Source organism: Narcine bancroftii, chromosome 3 (assembly GCF_036971445.1).
Source record: "Narcine bancroftii isolate sNarBan1 chromosome 3, sNarBan1.hap1, whole genome shotgun sequence".
Lineage (NCBI taxonomy): Eukaryota > Metazoa > Chordata > Chondrichthyes > Torpediniformes > Narcinidae > Narcine > Narcine bancroftii.
In genome coordinates this window covers 145,471,119-145,495,813 of record NC_091471.1, presented here as the reverse complement: position 1 = coordinate 145,495,813, position 24,695 = coordinate 145,471,119, and the positions used below count along the sequence as shown (strand labels likewise).

The 24,695-nt window shown below is 42.0% G+C and overlaps 1 protein-coding gene across 7 annotated transcripts in view; it reads right to left on the bottom strand.

Moving 5' to 3' along the window:
- Positions 1-24,695, bottom strand: part of elf2a (E74-like factor 2a (ets domain transcription factor)) — a 145,678-nt gene that overhangs the window by 76,551 nt on the left and 44,432 nt on the right. For 6 of the 7 annotated variants that reach the window (XM_069925368.1, XM_069925367.1, XM_069925371.1 and 3 more), the window contains exons 2-3: positions 17,806-18,169; positions 9,423-9,588 (exon numbers count right to left, since the gene is read on the bottom strand). In XM_069925368.1, coding sequence (XP_069781469.1) covers positions 9,423-9,588; positions 17,806-17,880 — 241 coding nt within the window. In that variant the 5' untranslated portion in view covers positions 17,881-18,169. Of the gene's footprint in view, positions 1-9,422; positions 9,589-11,772; positions 11,824-17,805; positions 18,170-24,695 lie in introns of those variants that run through there. The other variant, XM_069925374.1, reaches the window with a different exon arrangement.

Below are 24,695 nucleotides of genomic sequence, written 5' to 3'. Positions count from 1 at the left end.
AGGTGCCAATGCACAGGACAGGAAAAGGCTACAGAGCGTTGTGCACTCGGCCAGAGCTGCCATGGGTATTAGTCTTCATTAAGGACATCTACAAGAGGTGGTGCCTTAAGAAAGCAGCTACTATCCTCAAGGACCTTCACCACCCAGGCCATGCTCTCTTCAAGCTACTATCGTCAAGGTGATGGTGCAGGAGCCTGAAGACGAACACTCAACTTTACAAAACAGCATCTTCCCCATCAGATTTCTGAAATCATAGACTCTACCTCACTTTTTTTTCCTTTTCATTTGCACCTATTAAATAGTACTGTATTTATAGAATTTTTTTATTTTTTAAAAAGACATATAGCATGGTAAAAGACCATTTCAGCCTATGGCCCGTGCCACCCAATTGACCTACAACCCTGGTACATTTTGAACTGTGGGAGGAAATCAGAGCATCTGGATGAAACCACGCAGACACAGAGAACATACAAATTCCTTACAGACAGCACTGGATTTATAACAGCAGTGCGCTAACCACTATACTAACCATGCCATCCCTTTGTAATTTATAGCTATCTTTGCACCTGTAATTTGTAACAAAGCTGCTGCAAAACAACGAATTTCATGACTGTGGTGAGAATGTATATACTGTTCTGTGTATAAGTGGCTGGCCCACCCACTGATCTCCTATAACCCCTCCCTGTGACCTGGCCATAAAGATCGACCTCCCTATCCCCTTTCATTCATTCGAGCACATGGAGTTGGGCCAGCTGAAATTTAATGTCTATCGTTCCTCACTCAGTCTTTGGAGTCATAGATAGAGCGTATCAATTTAATACACATTAATTTTCCACATGGGATGGACAAGCTGCTGAAATCCAACAGGCTAGAAATCAATCCAGACATCTGGAGCTGCTGAACGGTACAAGCAGTGGATCTCCAACTTCTTCAAAGTCGCAGTGGGCCTGGTGGACTCTGACGAGAAGAAACTCGAAGTCCTGCAAGCTAGAGTGGGCCACCGAACATAATGGAACTGCATGACCTACCCAGAGGCCATGGCTGAACTTCGCAATCTCTACCGACCCAGGGTGAATGAAGTATACTCACAGTAATGGCTGGTCTCAAGGACACAGCAACCCAGTGAGTCCATGGATGAGTTCCTCCGAGCGCAGTACGACCTGGAGAGTGACTGATGGGGCATTGCTACAGCCCCCATGCCCATAGCCCAGTGTATGGATGAGATAGTCTGAGATACCTGCATGGCTGGAGTGAGGTCTAACAACATTTGTCAGTGAGTGCTCGAGGAGGAAAAGCTGCCCCCTGCAGAGAGCCTTCCAGCTTGCCAGGACCTTCGACTTGGCCTAACGCAATGCCGACTAGATCGCCGGCAAGAACGGGGCCTCCACATGTGGAATGCTGGCACCGCCATGTTGGGACCTGGTATCACAGACTGCCTCCGCGATAGCGAGCCACAACCCCATCACCATCAGACAGCAGAAGCACCCCTGACGACTCTGCCCGGCTAGGAGGCAATCTGTTCTAGATAAGGGTAGAAGGGACATTAACAGTGTGTCTGCAAGTCCAATCCCTCTCAAGCAAGCAGCGTCTGTCTGGCCCAGAACGGCTCAACCATGTGTGCAACTCGGGAGTTGCCATCTTACCTAGCTTCTCCTCCACTCTCCTGAATGATGTCACCTCTGCCTTCCACTACCTGGATGATGTCACTTCCTCCTTCCACCGATGCGACAGCATGGTCAACATGGAGGCTGCCATCTTAATGGTCAGGCCTCCCCTCCAATACTCCCCTCTCTCCCCCTCACTGTCAGACCCACAAGCAGCACCATCTCCATCACCACAAAGGACCAATCCGCTGAGATTCAGGGGTACTGAGTACCGTCATTAACAGTGGGGGGGATGAATGTTATGATAACTTTCATTTGCTTGTAATGTCACAGCTCTTATACTCCTGGGTCTCGACTTCCAGAGCCAGTTTAGGAGTGTGACGATAGCGTTTGGAGAACCACAACCACCCATAACAGTACATAACCCCCAACTCACAGCCCTCTCCCCCCAGTAGCCATCCCCTGCCTGCGGCCTCTCCACCCTCCGCGTATCCCCTCCATCATTATTTGAGAACCTGACCCTGGGCTGCAGGCCCATCGCGATAAAAAGCAGGCACTACAGCACCAAGGACAGGGCATTTATAAAGTCAGAGGTGCTGCGACTCCTGGCGGAGAGGATCATAGTTCCCAGTTCGAACCCGTGGCAAGCCCAAATCATAGTGGTCAGGGGTGGGAGCAAACCCCATATGGTGATTGAGTACAGCCAGATGGTCAACCACTTCACTCAGCTAAATACTTACCACCCGCCCCCCTCCCCTGAATAGCTGATATGGTCAATAAAACAGCCCAGTACAAAGTGGACTCTATGATTGACCTGAAGTTGCCGTACCACCAACTCTCCCTTTGCCAGAGAGATTGCAAATATACACCTTTGAAGCAGATGGCAAGCTTTATCACTTCCTCAGGGTGTCTTTTGGAGTCACCAACGGGGTCTCAGTGTTCCAAAGGGAGATAGATCGGATGGTAGACAGGCATAAACTGACAGTGACATTCACCTACCTTGACAATGTCACCATCTGCGGCCATGACCAGCAGGACCACGACGCAAACCTGGTGAAATTTCTCCGCACAGCCAAGTTCCTTAATTTGACTTATATGGAGAAGTGTATGCTTAGTACCACTCGCTTGGCCCTCCTTGGATGCCTTGTGGTGCATGGTGCCATTGCCCCTGACCGCATACATCCCCTTATGGAGTTCCCAATACCACACAACCTCAAGGTGCTGAAACTGCCTGCAGCAGTACCTGTTGGCTAGAGGCATAGCCACTAGTAGGACCACAAACTATAACCCCAGGGAAATGGCCAGATGGAGCAAGAAAATGCCACCATTTGGAAGGCAATCCTCCAGGCCCTCAAGTTAAAAGGCCTAGTGGTGACTCACTGGCAGGAAGTCCTGCCAGAGGCACCCCACACCATCCGATCTCTCCTATGCACTGCTACAAATATGACCCCCACTTGAATACATGTTTTCCTTCCCCAGGAGGTCAGCGACTGGAACCACTCTGCCGCACTGGCTTTCATCTCCAGGACCAGTCCTGCTGAGGAAGCACGCGAGGGGCCACAAGGTGGAAAAGGTGCAGCTCCTGCACGCAAATCCACAATATGCTTACGTGCAGTACCCCGACAGCCATAAGGACCGCTCCCCTGGGCACCCATAGCACAGCCAAACTGACCACGACTGTCCCCACAGACAACCAAACCCCACCCCCTATGGCGACAGCCTTGCCCCCCGCCCTGCCTCAAGACACCCGAGCAGCAACAGAGCCAACCAGTGCACCGCTGGAGGAGCTGCACAGGTTACAGAGGCAGGGGAAGCCACCTGATTGGCTGAACTTAAGGACTGGGTCTTTTTTTTTCAGAAAAAAGAGGGAGTGAATGTGGTGATATGCATACACTGTTCTGTGTATAAGTGGCTGCCCCACCCACTGATGACTCTATAACCTGTAACCCCTCCCCTGTGACCTGACCATAAAGGTCAGCCTCCTTGACCCCTTCCATTCATTCGAGCATATGGAGTTGGGCCAGCTGAAATCTAATGTGTATGAAAGCTGATCATTCCTCACTCAGTGGAGTGACTATGAATTCTGATTGCTATTGTATTAAAATGTTCTTAAAACTAAAGGTGCTAGACTTTAGTGTATGTGTGTGTGTATATATATATATATATATATATTTTTTTTTTTTTTTTTAAATCACAAGTTGCACTGCTCCTAATGCTGATAAACACAATCTGCTGGTGCATGCATGCAAAGTCCAATGAGCCATTCCTATTCGACTGGAGATAAACAAGGTTAGTAACACAAAGATTCCAAGATACAACATCTGATAACAGAAACTTGACGTATTCACGAATCCTCAGCAGGCCCATCATCTACCTTGTAACCATGCTCTGGAATTCACTCCCTAAACCAGCACCTCCATTGCTTTTTTTTTTAAAAAAAAACTCCTTAAAATCTACCAGTCCAAGTTTTGGCTCACAATTGAGGCATTTCTTGAATTATAACTATAAATCTTTTTACCTGATTAGATCCAACAGTCCATGATATCTGTGGCAAGATCTGAACAGAATGATAACTTTGCATCACCATGAAATTCTTCAATTTGGAAATTTACCACCAGAAACTATGGTTGCAAACTTGCACTAAAACTCCTCAATTACAAGGATTTGTTACGGCAAAAGGATAGCAGCATGAGTGATATCACACATAGCAACACGTACCTTTGATGCGGTGTCAAAGATTTGAATCCATGTGCAAGGAAGGGCACTTATTTTGTGAAAGTATGTCTGGTCTAATACTAAAGGAATTTTCATTCCAATGAAACTAGTGGTCTTTCTTTGGCTTGGCTTCGCAGACGAAGATTGATGGAGGGGTATGTCCACGACTGCTGCAGGATCGTTGGTGACTGACAAGTCCGATGCGGGACAGGCAGGCACGGTTGCAGCGGTTGCAAGGGAAAATTGGTTGGTTGGGTGTTGGGTTTTTCCTCTGTCTTTTGTCAGTGAGGTGGGCTCTGTGATCTAGTGGTACACTGGAATAAAAGGTTTTCACCAGCCCACTAAGCAATGAATTTAAAAATAAATGAATATTGGTGGGAGAAATATGATCCAGTACTTAATCTGAGAGTAACTTTCAAATTTTAAGCAGTATAGACATCTCCTCATAACTATCAAAGCAGCATGACAGTTTGTGTCTGAATTGTTTAGACCACAAATGAAATCAGCTGCAATTTACAAGTATCAAATATAATTTCAATTGATTCTGACGAATGTTTTTTTAAAAGAAAAACACAGAACTCTTTACCATAAAATTGTTTTTTTTCTCTCTTCAGGAAATCTGATAAATCAAATTATCTTGAAATACATGGATAATTCTTTCCATGACTCCAAAGTTGGTTATTCCCCAAGGTACCACTTGAAAGCCCTTAGGCAGGAGAACAGCTTCCAATCTCAGGTGTCCTGGATGGAGTAGGAAATCACTATATAATGCAGGAATGTTAGCGTTTTAAGTCCATTTCTTTGTTGATACCAGTAACATCAAAACCTGGGAAAAGCCTATTCCCCCAAAAGATCTAAACAAAATCCTCACTCTGCTTTTCCCATCTTGCGCTGAAGGATAAACAACAATGTTCTGAATGAAGTGAAGTGCATTTCATTCAGTGAGATGAAATGGCTTCAGTGTGGATGCCCTCAAAAGATTTTGTTATTATTTTCACCTCCATGTTTTTAAGTAGCTGATAGTGGAAAACTTTTCACATTTTTGTGCATTTATCTCCTGTCCTGTTGGCTCAAGTTAATCATTCAGATTTGAGTCTATCTGGGATAAATCTCTGAATCAATTTGCAGTACAGGCATTCCCCAGGTTAAAAGCAAGTCCTGTTACCTAGGTCTGCCTTTAATTCAAATTTGTATTCAAGTCAGAACAGGTACATATGGGGTCATTATTTAGCATCAGTTAGTCTGTTCATCTCAATATATAGTATATGTTAATATGTATATTAAAACACTTCCCAATGCACTAAAACATCTCAAACATAATATATAATAAAGCAAGTAATCATACAATACTGCACACAATAAAACTACATACCATGATTAAAAGTTAGCACTGAAGAGAAGGAGAGATGGCTACAGTACAGCTACTTTCAATTTTAAATTTGCGCCTGGCTCCTTAGCTCCCCCCCCCCCCACCCCGCCCCACCCGGTGGCACACACACTTTAAGGCAGGGCTGCCATTTTTTGGGGCTGAGTGGCGGGCCCCACAACGAACTGTGATAGTTCCAGAGTCGCCGTGATGGCGCACCCCGCTTCTTCTCCTCCCTCCCCTTCACTGAGCTGCTCGTCCCCTCGTCCACCCACTTGCTTTACACATGCCGCATAGGCTAGCAGAAAATGCACATCACCGGCCACCCGACAATCAATCTTTCTCCAGCTTCTGACTCCTGCTTCTACTCCAATGAGGGAAGCCAAGCACCACTGAAGTGAGTAATATATCTGTATTACTCCAAATACTATAGAAATGTTGCACTATCGTAATATACGATATCACCAACAATGAGCCTATGGAAAGCAAGCTCTACTCGAGCCAGAAGAGAATGCCATTCTCCTTCTGGTCAGCTTTTCAGTTCGCAACTACAAGTTGTTCATAAATCAGACTTTTTTCAACCCTGATTTATTTGTTTACCCTGAAGTGTTTTATCTGGTCTACAAGTGCTAGTAGCAGTGACAAGAGAATTCTCTTTAAAATTAAAATAAACTTTTTATGCAATTTGCCAAATATCCAAAATGATAAAAGTTTTGGAAAAAGCTGCAAAAATGTTGTGTTTTCCCAAAAGAATTAGTAATGAAAAGAGCTGTCGATTGTAATTTCAAATTTGCATCATTTTAATAGAGCACTTCAATGTATTAACCATACTACAATTTAAAAAAAAACAATTACTCAGATCATCAGGCCAACTTTGGGTGTTTACCCAGATTATTTAATGCTGATGACATTTGTCAAAACTAGCAGCCTGGGACAAGCAACCAAGAAATTGAATGAAGTGGTACCTCTTGCTCATGTGTACTGAACTCCGACCTCCAATACGAGTATCCAAGGATCCCAAGCAGGTAGTTAGTGGTCTCTCAATCCTCTACTTTGCACAGAACCCAAATTATGACTTCATGAAGCCAGAGAAAAAGCAGCCAACCAATCACTGCACAGGTACACAAGTGTTCTCTTCCTCCTGATTTAAGAGTGAGGTGAAGCTGGAATCAGCAGAAAGGATCAAGAGGGAGGGCCACAACATGACTGTCACCAGCCACCATACTGTCAGAAATTATGACAAATTTCAGAGATTGCAGACAGAACAACTTTTTGTTGCCACAGGTATCCTGTTTTCCTGCTGCTTTGTTCAGAGCATTCACCAGGTTGTTACAACATCCACCCATCATTTCCCCCGCCACCAGCACTTTCAACATTGCAACTGAATTTTAAAGTATTTGAGACAGCATTCAAACAACAGCAAAACATCTGACTACATGGCCTAGCCTTGTTAACTGGACATATTCTGGTGTTTTACAACCAGCATATATGACGTCTCAAAGACTCTTATCCAAACAAAAATATTTTTATTGTGCAAGTATATCAAGTGAATGTCATCAAGCTTTTTGATAAAGGACCCCAGAACTGCCAATGTGAGAACAAAGAAAACTGGAATCATGCAAGAGGACAGTATTCGAAGAATACAGCAACCGAAAAGCTGTAAAACTGGAAAAGGTCAAAGACAAGCCCATGAAGGGATGTGAATCACAAGGCAAAAGAAGATACCAAGCCAATTTATTTTCCAATAGACCATCCAAAATTATTGGGATCATAGTCTAATAATACTTAAAAGTATTATTTTTTTATAAATACTACAACGGTCTTGTAATAATACTAATCCACATGGGGGAAGAGGTTCATAAAAGTATGTACTAATGAATAAAGAAAGTTTAATCCAACACAAAAAAAATAGGAATAAAATTAAATATGTATTATAGCCAAAAAGGTCGCTCCAGTTCTGTAGCTCGGATGGTAAATAATTGGGGAACAAATAGAATATTTAATCAGAGTCAAACTGATGAAACTAATTAATATTGAACAGAAAGGCAGCAATGGGCAGCTTCTGACAAATATCACATTTTGATAAGTGCCTTGGCAGTTTGCAACTAATTCATGTCAGTACTATGAACATTGGGAATCCTTGCACACAATTACCCAAGGTGTAACAGTTCAATATTTCCAGGCTATGAAACAATGATTACAATGTTGATCCAGTGATTCACTTTGTAAGGGATTGTGTTTCTGTATGAAAGCTCAGTTGGGGTGCTGCCACACTCATGAACCCTTCTGACCTTTTCAAAGTTTGAAATTACTTTGCTGGGTTCCAAATTTAAAAGCACACAATTATGGCCAAGCAAGGTTCACCTTGTTGAGTGGGAGAGGAAAAATTCCAAACAATAATTCCAATAATCCAGCACCAGCCTCCAACTGTGCATTTTAGCGCCTCACAGTTCGGCGGGCAGCAACCTCCTTTGAAAAAGACTGCAGAGCCCACCTCACTGACAAAAGACAGAGGAAAAACCCAACACCCAACCCACCAATTTTCCCTTGCAACCGCTGCAACCGTGCCTGCCTGTCCCGCATCGGACTTGTCAGTCACCAACGATCTTGAAGCAGTCGTGGACATACCCTTCCATCAATCTTCGTCCGCGAAGCCAAGCCAAAGAGAAGAGAGCACCCGGAGGACTTTAGTCGTGCCAGACTAGCAGATTTCCCAGAATATCAGATGTGACTCAGACGCGACACATTTTCCAGTAAACTCAGTACAAGTCTGCAAGCACTCTGGGAACCTACCTCTGGCTTCAAATCCTCCCACCTTCTTGTGTCTCACACCACATCCCCAGGTCTGACTATATTTGACCTCTCATTCCACATAAACTCTGGACCCTTGGCTCACATTCCAGATTAATGAGCAAGCCTGATGCCAGGCTTCAGGATTTCTTAAATGATCAGGTGTGAAATTAGCAGTTTTATTGCATCCTGAGATATTAGAGTGCAGCTTTTAGCCTCACTCCTGCATAGCAACTCTCAACATAATGTAATATGGTCAATGAACTCAGTATTCTCTGTGTAAGCAACAAGACAGAGTTGTTTGCCCATGTGGAAGGGGAAAGTTTCAAAAGGAACTTATTTACTTACTTATTATCAATTATAGACAGTCAATGCATGGAAAAACAGCCAAAATTCAAAATATGCATGGATTCAGGTGTCAACAAGATAATGCAGGCAGTGCTAATGCCTCACATGATTGACCACCTGGTCTCTAGGGTTGTCTGTGCAGGGCTTTCACATTCTCCGTGACCTCAAGTTTCCTTCTGGTTGCTCCACTTCCTCCCACTGCCCAAAGACGTGCGGGCAGAAGGTTAGATGATTACCTCCTAGTGTAGGTGGGTGGCAGGCAAATCAGGTTGGAGTTCATGGTCAAGTGACGAGGAACAGGTTACAGGAAAATAAATGGGCGGCAGGAATTGTTCCAAGGGCTGGTGTAAATTCAAAGAGCTGAATGGCCTCCTAGGTTTTATGGAAGTCGAACAGAAAATATTTAAAGCTATCTTTTTGATTCTTTACTATGTACATTTGCACACAATTTTATTATCCAAATATTTGATAAAATCTACATAAAATTTCCATCACTTTCCTAGTGCAGGAGTGAGTGTATTTTCAGGCTAAGTCACACTATATTTCCATCATCAGCCCACTCCCCATCCCTTCCCACGCGCCATCAGAACAATTCTTACCTGTTTCTACAGAATCTGTCTCAATCTCCTGCTCCTCCGCAACATCTTGCATCAAACAAGTTTCATCATCATAGACCAGTATCTGCGCTGCATAACCCTGGTCGAATCTGGCACTGGGAACTGGCTCTACAATCACTGCAGGGAACGCTGGACCACCTTCTGCATCCTGCAGGGCAATATAGCACACACATAAGCAGAACTATAAAAAAGGCAGCATTAAAATATACTTCTCAGCAATATTTTTGCTACATGATTACAATTGTTTATAGAGTCATTCACCCTATTACATCAGCAATTAAAAACACTGCTAATCTGCGTGCAATGCCAACCCATGCAAATGAGGCATGTCATGAAAATAGTGCAAGTCTCAATTCTTCCTGGCTCTTTGGAATCCGGAAGAGTAACAAATTTAATCTGGGATTCTCCGATACCAGAGATGATTAAGTAAATGAGCTGAATGATCTTTGGTGTCTTTAGTTTTTAGTTAGAATACAAAGTCAGCAAAAAAACTACACCAACAACAAAATATGAAAGAAAGCATCATCTTGCAAAAAAAAAAATCAAAATTAGTTGTGGAAATTGGAACCAAGATAAACTGATTTATGGAAAATCAAATGCATTTAAGGGTCAAGGCATTATTTGGGAAAAAGCCTTATGCTGAAGCAAATAAACAGTATGATCTTATCTACTGTCAAATTGGTTTAAACATTAAACATCTCAAACAAATTTAACAGCTTATAAAATTGTTCCACTTGCATTTAAGAATTTGGAATTGAAGAAAAATCACTGTATCCATACATTTCCAAATAGGTTTTCCTGTATTTATTTTTGCTGCTCGAATGAGAATTTCAACTTCAAATTCCAAATGGAGTTCATCTTCTCTGCAAGTTGATGAGGTAAAATAGGCCTCAACACCTTCAACTATGCAGGCAAATAAATTTGAGTCCTCAATTCTACATACTATCTAAACCCACCAACAAAACCCATGTGGGCACTGGGCACCAAATAAGTCAGAATCGAAGCAGTCTCCCTTGTTTAATGATCAGGCCCTGTACACAAGCTCTACGAACATCATCACTGGCTAACTATTCTCAACTCATCGCATGGTGTCACAAAAGAGTCAACAATTGAAAAGACGAGAAAACAAGATCCAAAAAAGGCAATATCATTCATCACTTACAAAGAAACAGATAAAGTGGCCGCTGCAGCAAATTTTTTTCTCCATCATTGGTTGGGAGTGCAGCCTCAGCAATACAAAAAGCAACATGTTCTCCTGGATTTGCCAGTAATGCAGTTAAATAGTGTGGGCTTTAAAATAATGTCATTTTCTTTGGAAAAACTATTTTCCTGCACAATTAATACCAATTTGTAAATTTGACAATCAAATTGGAAATGGAACCATATTACAAGAAAATCACAAAAAAAAGTTTTTTTTTTAATTAAAAACTTCTGTGGGTTTGCAATACAATTTGATGATTTTGGTACAAATCTTCATAGGCACTGTAGAGGACATGTTCTTGATCTCCCTGCTGCATGCAATTCTTGATTCCCAGCACAATGGGAACAAGTAATAGTGGGTGTGAAGCAGAAACCATTCATTACTCAAATCAATATTCTGCCCCTCCAAATATTCTTCCTTCTCTCAAAGGGAAGCCAGGTAACAGGTTCATCCTGTTGTGGGGCCATAATAGTAAATAAGAAATTTCAGATTTTCCTAGTATTTTCATACATTGTTTAAAAAAAAAAATCAAAATTCTGCAGATCCTGCAAATTCAAAGTAAGAACAGCAAATAATGGGATTACTTAGCAGATCAGGAAGTGTGGGGATTGGCGGGGATAGGGGGAGAAAATAAGGGACAGAGTAACTCTCTCCAGTTACTTAGCTTCCTTGGTGACACATACTTTAATGTTTTACACTAATAATGGATGGACACCAAGCTATCAAATGGCGTGATGAATTTCAAAAGCATAGCTTTATTGTAAATTGAGTTTGACATTAGAACCTCTCATACTGAATCAAGACTACATCAAATCAGTGGACTGATCAGTGAACTGAGCAAATTAATATTCATAAATAAATGGTGAACAATAACTCCCAAATGTAAATCATTTGCATTCCAGTGCATGGGAAAATGATGCAAATCTAATAATATGCATTTGAATTAAACATCACTTAAAAATCTTAAGAACATGATCATAAATGATTTTCCATTAAAATCATCTACAAACTCCATGAAAGATCTGCATTGGGACTTATATATACTGTCTGGCTCTACTATAAACTGTCAACCATGCTTTTTGCTTTAAGAATGGAGACTTTAAAATATAGTAGCATGTATAAACTACTGACCTATCGTGTTTGTGGATACAGGTGAGTGTCTGGACCAAGCTAAATCTGCAATCAAATGTCCAGATTAGTGAAACTTTGGGCATCACGACTGTCCAGTGACATCATGAAAAATTTAATTGCGATTACAGAAATCAAATTTTTGACTGAAAATACCTATTTTGACAAATAAAACCAACAAAAAAAATCCCACAACAGAATCTATAATGAAATCAAGCCCCAAATATTCTGAATAAACACTTAACAACATAGTTTATCAGCTTCTATGACAATGGATCATGGCAAACCATAACTGGAGGCATTAAAATGTAAACATGCAAGAGAGAAGGTTTAGCTATATGATGGCTTCAAGCAGTAATACTTACAATGCTCATTTGATGAAACAATCCAAATTCCTACATGTTTATATGCAGCAAATTCTGTGTTCTGAGATTTAAACCACCCCCCACCACCCCCCCCACCAAGAAAAAAAAGACAACAGACTTAGCCTGAAATAAGTCAGTCAGGCTACTTACCTGCTTCTATTTGCATTCTTTCACAGCAAAACACTGCACTGGTAAAACAAGCATTTCCACATTTCACAAAATGTAAATTTATCAAAATACAAATTCATAAAAATATTAACATCTATTCAGTCACAAGGAACAGAAAAATTACACCTTGCAAAATAGAACTATTGCATTAAGAAAACATTTCAGTAAATGATGTTCGTCTGAAAAAGAAACATCAAAAGTCTGTTTATATTTTAAGCTCCCTCAAGGTACTCCTGAAGTAACAGTTAATGCTGCCTACAAAGAGAAAATTCTAAACACTTCCTTCAATGTTTCTTTAACACTTCATTAGCTGTATACTCATTACCCACAAGTCATCTGTTCAAAGTATCCCAAGAATCATTTCCTTCTAAGATTTATTAAAGTATAATAAAACCGGATTGTTAGATGACAATCATAGAAAGTTGTTCATTATAGAGAAACAAAGCCTGAACCCTTTATCAAAATGAGAAAGGGGGTAATATTACATTTATATAACAGAGAAAAAAATCTGAGGGAGAGGCCAGGGGTGAATGGGTCAGTGTGAGAAGTGAAGAGACGGGTAGAAGAAGAGATTTATTCTCTACACTTACTTGAAATATTTTGTGATCGTATAAGGAACAAAATGTGTACTAGGTGAGTAGCCTTGTATACTGAAACTATAAAGGGCACTCTTTCTCAAAGGAACTGAGAATTAAACGAAAAGGAAGTCATTGGTCAACTCAACTGGAAATGTGGCAAGTTACATTGAAGCTGTGATTGTATACAGTTTTCAAAAGGAAGCAAAACTGGTTGAGATTCAATTCCCAACCCAGGTTTGTCTTGAGAAGGAAAATAATTTGTCCATTTTTATTTCTTGACCACCTGCTTTAACAATGCATTGCTCCAGGTCACATTTCAACATGGCAAGAAGTTCTATATTTTAAGGCAAAAACTTTTTTTTTAAAAAAAGGAAGCCCTTGATCACCAGACTGAAATTTTTTCAACTTGCTTTGTAAGGAGTTATTTTCCAACAAAATTGCATTGTTGCATTATACAGCCTCACAGTAAGAATAGCATTGCTGGAGAATTATTCAAGTGTTACAATTTCAGACAAATAAATATCCCTTGAAGCAAAGCAGCCAAGTTAACATTTTTCAATTGGAATCCAACCATTTCTCTAAGATATTTTTGATGCATACAACACTTCTGTGGAACCTTTCCAATTATTTTGTGAGAGGAGGAGAGTTCTGGCCCTGAAAGATTTAAGCAAGGGAAGGAAATCTCAAGTGTATCTGTATATCATACGTTAATGGGAATACTATTTTGAGCAAGTCCCTCTCTCCTTTATCCCAACTACTGCTGAGTATCTGCCAATTAAATAAAGGCCTTCTACATTTTTGCAAAGCAACAATTTTACTGACCAGGACAGAATAACATGAGCTCAATATTGATTTGAAAATTCATGTTAAATTCACAAAAGGTGAATTAGCAAATCTCAACAATTGAACCTGGCTCAGTCAAAATTGAATAGAATTTTAAAGCAGCATCCTGTCCTTGGTGCCAGATTATAATTATTGGAAAACATTTCCAAATGACTCGCTTTGTGAAAAATCCTACAGAATATGCAATTTCTGTAAAACTATTCAGATCAGGATTGAACAGGTCAGAATTTTATCCTTTATTCAGCACACAATTTCTAGCCAGACTGCTAAAGTTCAGTGCTGCTTCCTCCATTGAAAGCATACAATTCATCAGACACCAAATACAAACAGAGTCTTCCCCTCCCTGACGGCACAGCAATACTGCTAGGTTTTTACAAGCTTATGTAATAAACTAACATCAAGTGAGTGCTGTACAAGCTCAGCTACAAAAATTGTATCCCAATTCCCCTTGTAAATTTGCAAAAATTCTTCACTGAAAAAGGAGATAACACAGAGAGCCTCATTTATTTATACTTGTATTCCTCACCAGAAATCCAAATTTACACACATTTTATATTTGTACACAGAATCATGCACAAGCCTGCATCACACACTCCTACACAGCATTTCACATCCCCAAGATTATTGATGGTGTCCCAACCTGTCTTTCTTTCACCACATTAAATGGTTAATTGTGGATGATCATGAATAAATGTTTAATTAAATTGCTCATCAACATCTAATTTGTACCATAATACACATCACCAAAATGTCATTGTCATTGTCTGCTGTAATAGAGGTGCCTTGCTCCTTTGCCCTCTACCTCCAGTGAATAATGAAGACTTAGAAAAATGCTGGTAAAACAGGCTGCAAAATTGCAAATGGAATTTAATGTGGATAAGTGGGAAGTATTCTTTGGAAGGACAAACCAGGGTAAATGGTAAGCTACTGCAAGGTAGAAGAGGGGTCTGGGAATACAAATACACAATTCCTTGAAAGTAGTGTTACAAGGAGACAGGGCCGTAAAGAGAGCATTTGGCACTCTGGGCTTCATAAATCAAAGCATTGAGTACAGGAGTTGGGACATTATGTTGAAATTTTACAAGTCATTGGGGAGGCCAACATTGAGTATTGTGTACAGTTTTGGTCACCTACCCACAGGTAAGGTATCAATAAGAGTGAAAGCAGGTAGAGGAAATTTACAAGAATGTGGCTGGGGCTTGTGAAGCCGAGTCGTAGGGAAAAATTGAATAGGTTAGGTCTTTATTCCCTTGAGTGTCAGAGAATGAGGGGAGATCTGATAGAGGTATACATCGAGTCCACGCTGCTGAAGATCCAGCTGCGCTGGGTGGGTCACGTCTCCAGAATGGAGGACCATCGCCTTCCCAAGATCGTGTTATATGGCGAGCTCTCCACTGGCCACCGTGACAGAGGTGCACCAAAGAAGAGGTACAAGGACTGCCTAAAGAAATCTCTTGGTGCCTGCCACATTGACCACCGCCAGTGGGCTGATATCGCCTCAAACCGTGCATCTTGGCGCCTCACAGTTTGGCGGGCAGCAACCTCCTTTGAAGAAGACCGCAGAGCCCACCTCACTGACAAAAGGCAAAGGAGGAAAAACCCAACACCCAACCCCAACCAACCAATTTTCCCCTGCAACCGCTGCAACCGTGTCTGCCTGTCCCACATCGGACTTGTCAGCCACAAACGAGCCTGCAGCTGACGTGGACTTTTTACCCCCTCCATAAATCTTCGTCCGCGAAGCCAAGCCAAAGAAAATACAAAATTATGATGGATAAGGTTTCTTCTTGGGTGAGAAAGAGCAAGAGGACATGGGTGAAAGGCTCAAGAGGAACATTAGAATTTCTTCACTTAGAGGGTGGTGAGGTTGTGGAACAGGCTGCCAGTGAAGGTGAACGATGCAGGTTCGTTTTCAATATTTATGAGAAAAATGGATGGGTACATGGATGAGAAATATATGGATGATTATGGGCTAGGTACAGTCAATGGTACTAGGCATTAAAAAAATTAGTTGGTATGGACTAGATTGACCAAAGGGCCTGTTCTGTGATGTTGCCTGCTTATAATAATCAAAGGTTAGACAAGGGACTGCAGATGCTGGAATCTGGAGCAAGAAATGAGCCTCAAGAGGAACTCAGAGGCCAAGCAGCATCTGTCGAGGCAAAGGGTGCTGATATTTCAGAAAGACACCTTACATCAGGACTCAGTGTATGGGGTAGTGAGACTGGGTCAGAGATGGGGAGGTGATGTGGAGAAAGTGAGGAGTGGAAGCTGATAAGGGTGGAATGAAGAACAGATGTGAATATGGGGGTCAAGGATAGAGAACCAGAGGGAGGAACATCTGGGTGACCAGCAGCTGGAACCAGGTGGGAGAAGGGAAATAAACTGGGTAACGGATGGATTGGAAAGAAGGATGGAGAGATGATCAGGGTGAATCAGTATAGCAAAATGGAATAGAAGTGCAGATTAACTGAAATTGGAGAATTCAATGTTCATGCTTGGGGTTGCAGATTACCCAGGTGGCTGTTGCTCGTCAGCATTTGGCCTCACCTTGGCAGAGAGTCAGCCAAGGACAGACAGATCGAAGAGGGTTGGGAATTAAAATGGCTTGCAACTAGGTGCTCAAGATGGCCATTGTGGACAGAGCACAGGTGCTCAGCAAAGCAGTTGTCTAGTCTGCCATTGGTTTCGCCAAAGAGGAGACCAGATCAGGAGCACTCAATGCAGTAGACGAGATTGAAAGAGGTGCACATAAATGTCTGCCTCATCTGGAAGGGTTATTTAGTTTCCAGAATGGGGACAAGGAAGAAGGTGCAAGGACAGGTGTTGTGAGGACAGTTCCTGGGGATGGCAAGCGAGCAAGGTGAGGGAACCAGGGAAACAGAGCAAGTCGTCCCTGCAGAAAGAAGGGGTGGGGAAAGGAAGATGTGACTGGTTGTGGTGGAAATGACACAATGACACGCAATACACAAAACCTACATAATATGCAGGATGCAGAGACTAGTTGGGTGAAAGGTAAGCACCATCTCTGCTCTGTCTGTGGGAGATGGAGAGAGAAGAAAGGCAGAAGGCAGAGGAGATACAGGTGGGGGGAGGGTGCAGCATTATCAACTGCTAAACAGTAGAAGCCACGTTTCCCAAAGGAGGACATTTCAGATATCCTGGAGCTTCATCAACAACAGTTAACAATTGGGACTAAGAAATGGAGGGAAAGGAATGGTGTCCTGACAAGAGACAGGGGGAAGTGAGGTGTAATCCAGGTAACTATGGGAATCAATGGGTTTATTGTGAATGTAAGTGAATAGTGTGCGTCTTAACGTGGAGATGGAGAGATCCAGAAAGGACAGAATACCAATGCAGTTGTCAATGAAGCAGAGAAAGATTTGGGGTGCCAAAGTAGCCAATGAAAAGGCATGCATAGCTGGGGTTCATGCAACACCACATGGCTAACCTTCATTTGCAGAGGAATTAAAAGCAAAATGGTTGAAGGCAAGAACCAAACATCACCAGGCGGTGGAGAGTTTTGAGAAAGGGAACTTATTGGGTCTACGTTCTAGGAAGAAAAAGAAGGTCCAAAGCCTTTCCTGATGAGGAATGAAGGTGCAGAGCGACTGGATTTTTAGGGTAAAGATGAAGCTGTGGTGCCTGTGAATAGGAAGATGACAAAATGTTGCGTACAAAGGTGTCTCCCGTGCAGGTGTGCGGAGAATGGATGGAGTCCGGGGTGGTGGTGGTGGGGAGAAATGAAACAGAGTCAAGGTAGGAGGAGTAAACCAGAAAAGTCTGCAGACACTGATTACAGTGCAATACACAAAAGTGTTTGAGAAACTCAGTAGGTCTAACATCCTCACAAAGTAAAAATATATAACCAACATTTCAGGCCCGAGCCCTCCCTCAAGGCATGAGCAGATTACATTCTAAGAATTCAAAATATTCCAGACTCTGAAAACATTCAATTGCCACCAAAAGTTATTCATTGTTTAACAATGTCAGACAAGGGAGCACATGCAGCAAAGTTAAATAGGACAGAAGCATAGTTATGTTTCAAAGGAGAGGGGAGGCAGAAGTGCCCCTTCGCTGACCTGTTGATGGTTCTCCATTCCATTACTGGCAAATTCAAACACCAGGCTTCCACAGTCCACCACTGCTGAGGTCATAGCACATTCCCTGGGCCTTCAAGAGCAACTGGGGAAAAAACCTTCCTCTCACCAGAGAGGGTTGCACTCTGCCCTCATGCCAAAATCAAAATGACCCTCTCCTTTTGAGCACATATAGAACCATACAGTACTCAAGCGAAGTTTTGTTCAAAATCTAACAATAAAAATGGTGCAGCACAGGATCAAGTCCCTCTAGGCCATGCATCCTTCCTGGTTCCACTTGCTCCATTTAAAGCTTGAGGTTAATGTCATTCCAGTTAAAAGTGGCTTCCACAAGGTGTTGCTATACCTGCAAAATGGAAAAGAAAGAAAAACTGGTGAAGTTATTGGCTTTCAAAGGCACACACCAAAACTAACTTAATTTCAGATTTTATTTTCTTCAGTTTCACCTAGGGCTGGATCCTTTCCAAACCAAGCTTTATCTAAACTTCAATAGATCAAACATTGAAATTTTATTCCAAGGATCTGGAAACAGCAAAACAAACTTTTTCTTCAGAAAAAAACATTGAACAAGAGAGGGCACTGGTGAGCAAGTCACAGCAATAAAAAAAACTAGATTACATCGCTGCACCAATACCTTTAATTCAGCTCAGATAAATGGCACAAGTATTGTGTTGCATATTTAGTTAAGACCATCACTTTCATGGTTTCTTTTAAAAAAAAGTCCTTAAAATAATTCAACTAAGAGCCATATTAGCTGTGTGCATATTTTCTAGCTCTATGATCTTAGAAAACAATGAAAAAGATCGAGAGAAGACAAAGTTCAATCATTTCTTTTGCATAGTTGGATTCTGCTTCACAATCCTTCAAACCCAGTGGTATTGCCACCACAGTACACAAATCTTTGGCTTGGCTTCGCGGACAAAGATTTATGGAAGGGTATGTCCACGTCTGCTGCAGGCTCGTTGGTGACTGACAAGTCCGATGCGGGACAGGCAGGCAGTTGCAGCAGTTGCAAGGGAAAATTGGTTGGTTGGGATTGGGTGTTGGGTTTTTCCTCCTTTGTCTTTTGTCAGTGAGGTGGGCTCTGCATTCTTCTTCAAAGGAGGTTGCTGCCTGCCGAACTGTGAGGCGCCAAGATGCACAGTTGGAGGCGAGATCAACCCACTGGTGGTGGTCAATGTGGCAGGCACCAAGAGATTAAATACAAAGCAACAAAATAACTCCCAGAGCAAGGCCTATAGTCCGCACACCAGCGTGACTCTCTCTGAACTTCTTGGGTGTCACCCCCATGGCAAGCATACTTGATAACAGCAAAAACCAGTTTCTCAAGATTCAAGACAACTTTATTGTTATGTAATAAAACAGAAAAATAAAATGTGATATTACATGAAATTTCCTTTAGTCTACCATAAGGCAAAGATTTGCTAACAGCAGAAATTGCCTGGTGCCCCTTACAGCCAGAGAAAGCAGCAAAAGAGAGTCCTTTTCCCCACCCCACCCCCAACCACTGAGTCATTGAAAGTCCATGGCTTTGCCTCCAGCATGCCCACATACTCCAGAACCACACAGTCCAAACCTTCAGCAACCAGAGCTCCAGATGCTCACCACAGATGCAATCAGGAAGCTTCCAGCATCCTCTCACATCTCTGTTCCGATGCCGAGTACCCCTTCACCCAGTATCGAGCCAGTCTCCAGCAATCCGCAGTCTGGTGCAAGACCCTTGACCACAGTTAACAACTGCCCGCAGCCTGTGTGGGTTCCTTGCCTTGAGTCATCAACAGCATGCCTCCTGTGGTGTTCTTCAGTCTCAGAGCACCTCTCTGATCTGCCGCCACAGTCACCATCACATGGGTCATCTCCTCTGCTTCTCCTTCTTAAAGCCCTGCACCAGTCTTCCACCTCCCTGGAGTCTGCAACCTCGTGGCCGCTGCCAATCATAAGCACTACGATCTTGGATCCAGACCTTGCGGTCGCTGGATTTTTAAAATGAACCACTGTCTGCTCCCTTAACAGGACATTCAAAGCCAGTACAGAGCCAACAGTAGCCAGCCTGAATGGCTGTACCCTACAGAGGAGCACAGAGACTTCGCTCTCCGCGGGTCTGCATCAGTGGCAGCGCTGCTGTTACAGCAGACTCTGAACTGTAGATCAAAAATTACAGCACTAAGAATACCTCTTCAAACTATTAGTTTCTCTCTCCATTGATGCTGCCTGACTCGCTGAGTACTTCTTGCATTTACCCTTTTTATTTTTTTGTTTGCAACTTCACTTTTGTTATCCGTTTTAAAAATGTTTTCCTTCAATATAGACTTAAAATTAGAAATCAAAACAACATTTTTCTGAGGTTCCAAGATGGCATTGGAAAGTCAGTAGGTGTAGGGTAGAGCTCCCCAGGATAAAGAATAAAAAAAGGAAGATCCTCTAAAAAAAATGTATAGGAAGAAAGACCAAGGAAACAAAAAAGCAAAAGAAAAAGGGAAGAAAAAAATTGACAAACCAAGACAGAATGGAAATTGGGAGCGGAACTCCAGACCACGACATGGGACGAAAACTCACCCAGTAAGGCGAGTGAAGACTGCTTCACTGGAGCACAATAAAGCCTAGGAAAAGCCATGAATGAGGTGGCGAGAACGCTATCAGGCGATCACAGCAAGGCAGCGGAGGCTTGCAGGCAGCAGGAGCAACCCAGGCCCAGAGAGACGGTGACGGCGGTGGCAGCAAGTGAAGAGGAGCCATGGACTGTAAAAATGAAAAGGCACTCACCTGGTAAGGCCGACGTATGCAGGGATTAGGAGGAGAAAGCAATGGAAGCGACAATGGGTACACGAGGCATCAAGAATGGCGGACTGTGGGAGCAGCACAACCAGGAAGGAGTTGGGACTTTGAGGACGGCAGAGAAGTTGAGAGGCATGGGCAGAAAAGTCAGAAGGGGAGGAGGAAGGAATGAACAAAAAGGCAGTGAGGAAAGAAAGACAAGGAAAGAGGAGGCAGAGGGCACCGAGCCATCTGCCAGGGATAATATGCACCAAATAAATTATACATTAAAAAATTGGTGGCCTGCCAGAATGCGATCAAAGAAAGGCTATATAATTTAATCAAAAGGGTGGAAATAACAGAAGAAAGTATAGAGAAAGTGGAAGAAAGGCTGAAAACAAGGGAAAGCAAGATGGACATGTGGGGGAAGGAAGAAGAAAATATGGGAGAAAATGGGCACTCTAGAAAATTTCAGTAGAAATAACAATATCAACATCGTGCAGACCCTGTGGGGTTCTTTAAAAAGTGGATCCCTGATGTGTTGGGGAGGGAGATTATTTGGAGATAGAAAGGGCCCATTGGTCTCTCTCGCGCGCGCAAACCCCCCCCCCCAACCCCAGGTCCAAATCAATGACCCCCACTCTGTCCTGGTTAGCTGGTTAGGTTTCTTCGCTACCAGGACAGAGAGAATTTCACAGGAGGCAGCAAGGGGAGCAAAGGAGAGAGGGATCCAGCAGAGTATGGAGGAGTGAAAGTCCTTTTTCTAAAAAAAGATATTAGTGCAGCACTATCAAGGCACTGGAGATAATTCAACCAGAAAAAAAAATCTTTGGCAAAAAGGGATCGAGTTTACCCTCCTTCACCTTGCAACGCTGAAGATATTAAGAGCAGGAGAGGAGAAAAGTTTTTTATTTTAAAAAAAGACCCAGAGAGGCAATGGTCTATGTGGAAATCCTGCCACCCTCCCAGGACTAAATAAGGGAAAAAGGGGAAATTAATGGAATTATTGATTGTAAAAACTGTAAATGTGATTACGAGGGTATGTTTTATTATGTTACAGTCTAAAGAAGATTGGCTAAGTTAAAAGAATTAATGCGGGGAGCTTGAAGAAAAGTCGGGAGGAGTAATTAGTATAAGTGTTAGATGGGGGGCATTAGACACATCCCAAAATGACAGGGATTTGGCACCAATATTTCAGGTATTGGCCCCAGAAAGGGTAGTGGTAGATCAGGGGGAGAAGAGAGGAAAGGATTATTGGAGGTATTTTTTTGTATTGCTTTGAATTGTTGGTTCTAGTCTTTTATATAAAAAACCCTGGCTTAGGCTTTGTTTGGACCACGGTCATCTGCGCCAGGTGTCTACGAAAGACAAATGGGACTGAAAAGGAGGAAGTCAGGGGAAAACAATGGAAGGGCTCTGGGGTAATGGATAATATAATTAAATTTGTAAGTTTCAACGTGAATGACATATACAGAACAATAGAGAGAAAAAGTTTTGGCACTTCTAAACAAAAATGCAGACAATGTCTTTGCAAGAGACCACATTGCAAACAAAGCAAGAGCATACAAAATTAAGGTGGGGGAGGTGTCAGTGGGCCAGGTGGAAAGATCCTCCTTCAATTCCAGAGCCAGAGGAGTGGCTATCCTGTTAGGAAAGAATGTTCCAGTGGTGATCTGGGGTGTGGTCATTGACCTTGCTTGGAGATTTGTGATGATGCATTGTCAAATATATCTGAATTATGGGCACTTAAGAATATATATGCCCCGAATTTTGACGATGAACAATTTATACAATATATATTCTTGAAGATAACAGAGGGGGATGAGAATGTCTTGATTAGAGGAGATTTCAACTTTTGTCTGGATCCAGTCATGGACAAATCAGCAAAGTAACAAGAGCCAAGGCAGCTAATTCCATCCTGGCCTTTATGAAAGAGTTGAATTTAATACATGTCTGGAGAAGGTAGAATCCAAGAGAAAGGGATTATTCCTTTTACTCAAGACAAGATTCCTATACCAGAATTGACATTTTTGGCATCAGCCCAGTTGGAGTGTAGGATAGTGGAAAGAATGCACAGCTCGATTGCTATCGGATCATTCACCCTTGACTCTGTCCATAATGCCAAATAAGCAGGCCATGGCATATAGATGGCACCTGCGCTCGTTGCTGTGGTGAAAAAAAAATGGAATTTTGTAGCTTTGTTAGAGCTCAGATAGAATTGTGCTTTGAGATGAACTGCCCCTCTACTGATAATTTACTAATATGTTGAAGGTTTATTTAAGGCTTACTCGATATACTAAAGGTATCAATAAAAAAAAAAGGGGCACGTGAAGGAGATCAATGGAAATAGCCCATGCGGAAAAGACTATCAAAGAACAAGTTCAGAAGAAAATTACAGGAACTTAATGAATAAAAAGCTCAAATATAATACACTAGAAACATACAGGACCGATCTTAAGATTGAGACAATATTACAAGCTGGGGGTAAGGCCCCATAAAGTCTTGTCCTGGCAGGTGAGGGAGGTCTCCTGGGAGGACCTGGGGACATTCTGAAAAAAAATTACAAAAGGTGGATTTTCCACAAGATCTGGAATTGTATGTTCTGCGGAACATTATGGATGCGAGTTTTAAACCGTCCAACTACCAAATTCAGTTTGTGAAGGTTGCCTTGGAGGTAGCCAGGAAATGTGAAAGTCCGACTCCCATTGTGTAAATATTACACAATGGAATATGGAAATGCAGAGTTGCATTCCACTGGGGGGAAAAAAAAAAATCACATAAAATTTAAGGCGGAAATATGGCACATTCATTAGAGAGTGGCAACTTTATCTGAAATATACTGGTACACAGATATGACTATGCCCCTTTAGAATAAGGGTACTGAAACAATCCGTCTCAGAAAGGAAATGATTGGGATCAATGAAGTGGGATGTGGCACAGACAACATACTCTGTTGTTTTTTTTAAAACATAAATTCCTTACCTTTTGTTATTTAGTCACCTTGGTTGCTTTTTCCCTCCTAGGATTCTGAAGGGGGTAATTGACCCCACCAGTATTTGTGTTTTCTGTATCTAATTTATGTGACTTTATTCTCAGTTGTATCGGTGTGGGGCAGGGAGGAAGCGAAAAACAGACCCTGTACGTCATATTTGTGTTAAAAGAGATTATATAGTTTGTGTGAATTTATAAGAGTCTTTGAAAATTAAAAATATTCAAAAAAATAGATTTTGATAACCATATATAGGTACTCCCTGAGTTAAGACCGTAATTCTGACTGAAGGATTGGTCGCATCTCAGAATGGACATCTGTCAGGACTGTGCGTCTGTGTTTTTAATTTAAAAATTACAGGTTTGTGTTGTATTTGACAAACTACAATGGGGCATGCAAGGGCCAAAATATGAGTACTTGTTAGTTGGCATCCCAGAGTCCATATGCTGAGAGCAGCCATCTTGATTCCTCTGCACATGTGCAAGAGTTAAGCGCTCTAACAATATTTAATTCATGCCCCAAATTTCGGCATGCGCCAACCAAACTCCAATACGTAAACCTCATGTGCACCAACTGAGCACGCATGCGCACAGGAATCAAGATGGCCCGAGTTCGGTTTACAGACCCCACGACACCAACTAACAAATGCGCACGTTGTCTCTTATGTGCCCTTTATCCCTGTTATAGTTTCTCAAATGAAACAAACTGTAAATTTTATATTTAAAAAAAAATTTCAGTTGAATGCACTGATGGACAAAAGTCGCAAGTTGGAGTGCCTGTACATATTTCAGCAATACTGCTGACAGTGAAATACAGTTTACCATCAGAGATATTACAACTTGGGCAAATCAGTTATTTAACTACAACCAGAAACAAATCGCTTAAACATAGAAACTGCCATTTCACACAAGAAATCAACTGCTGCTTCACTGAAGAAATCAATCGCCAATATCCCTAGAATTAGTATTATTATAGTATTCTGTGCATGAGTATTAGAAGATATGGCAGCAATAATGGAAATAAAATGTCATACTTCAAGACCACACCAACAGGAAAAAAACATTTAGCTAACTTATGATTAGAAACTCAACAATCCACAGAAAGTATTTTCGACATGACAGACAATTAA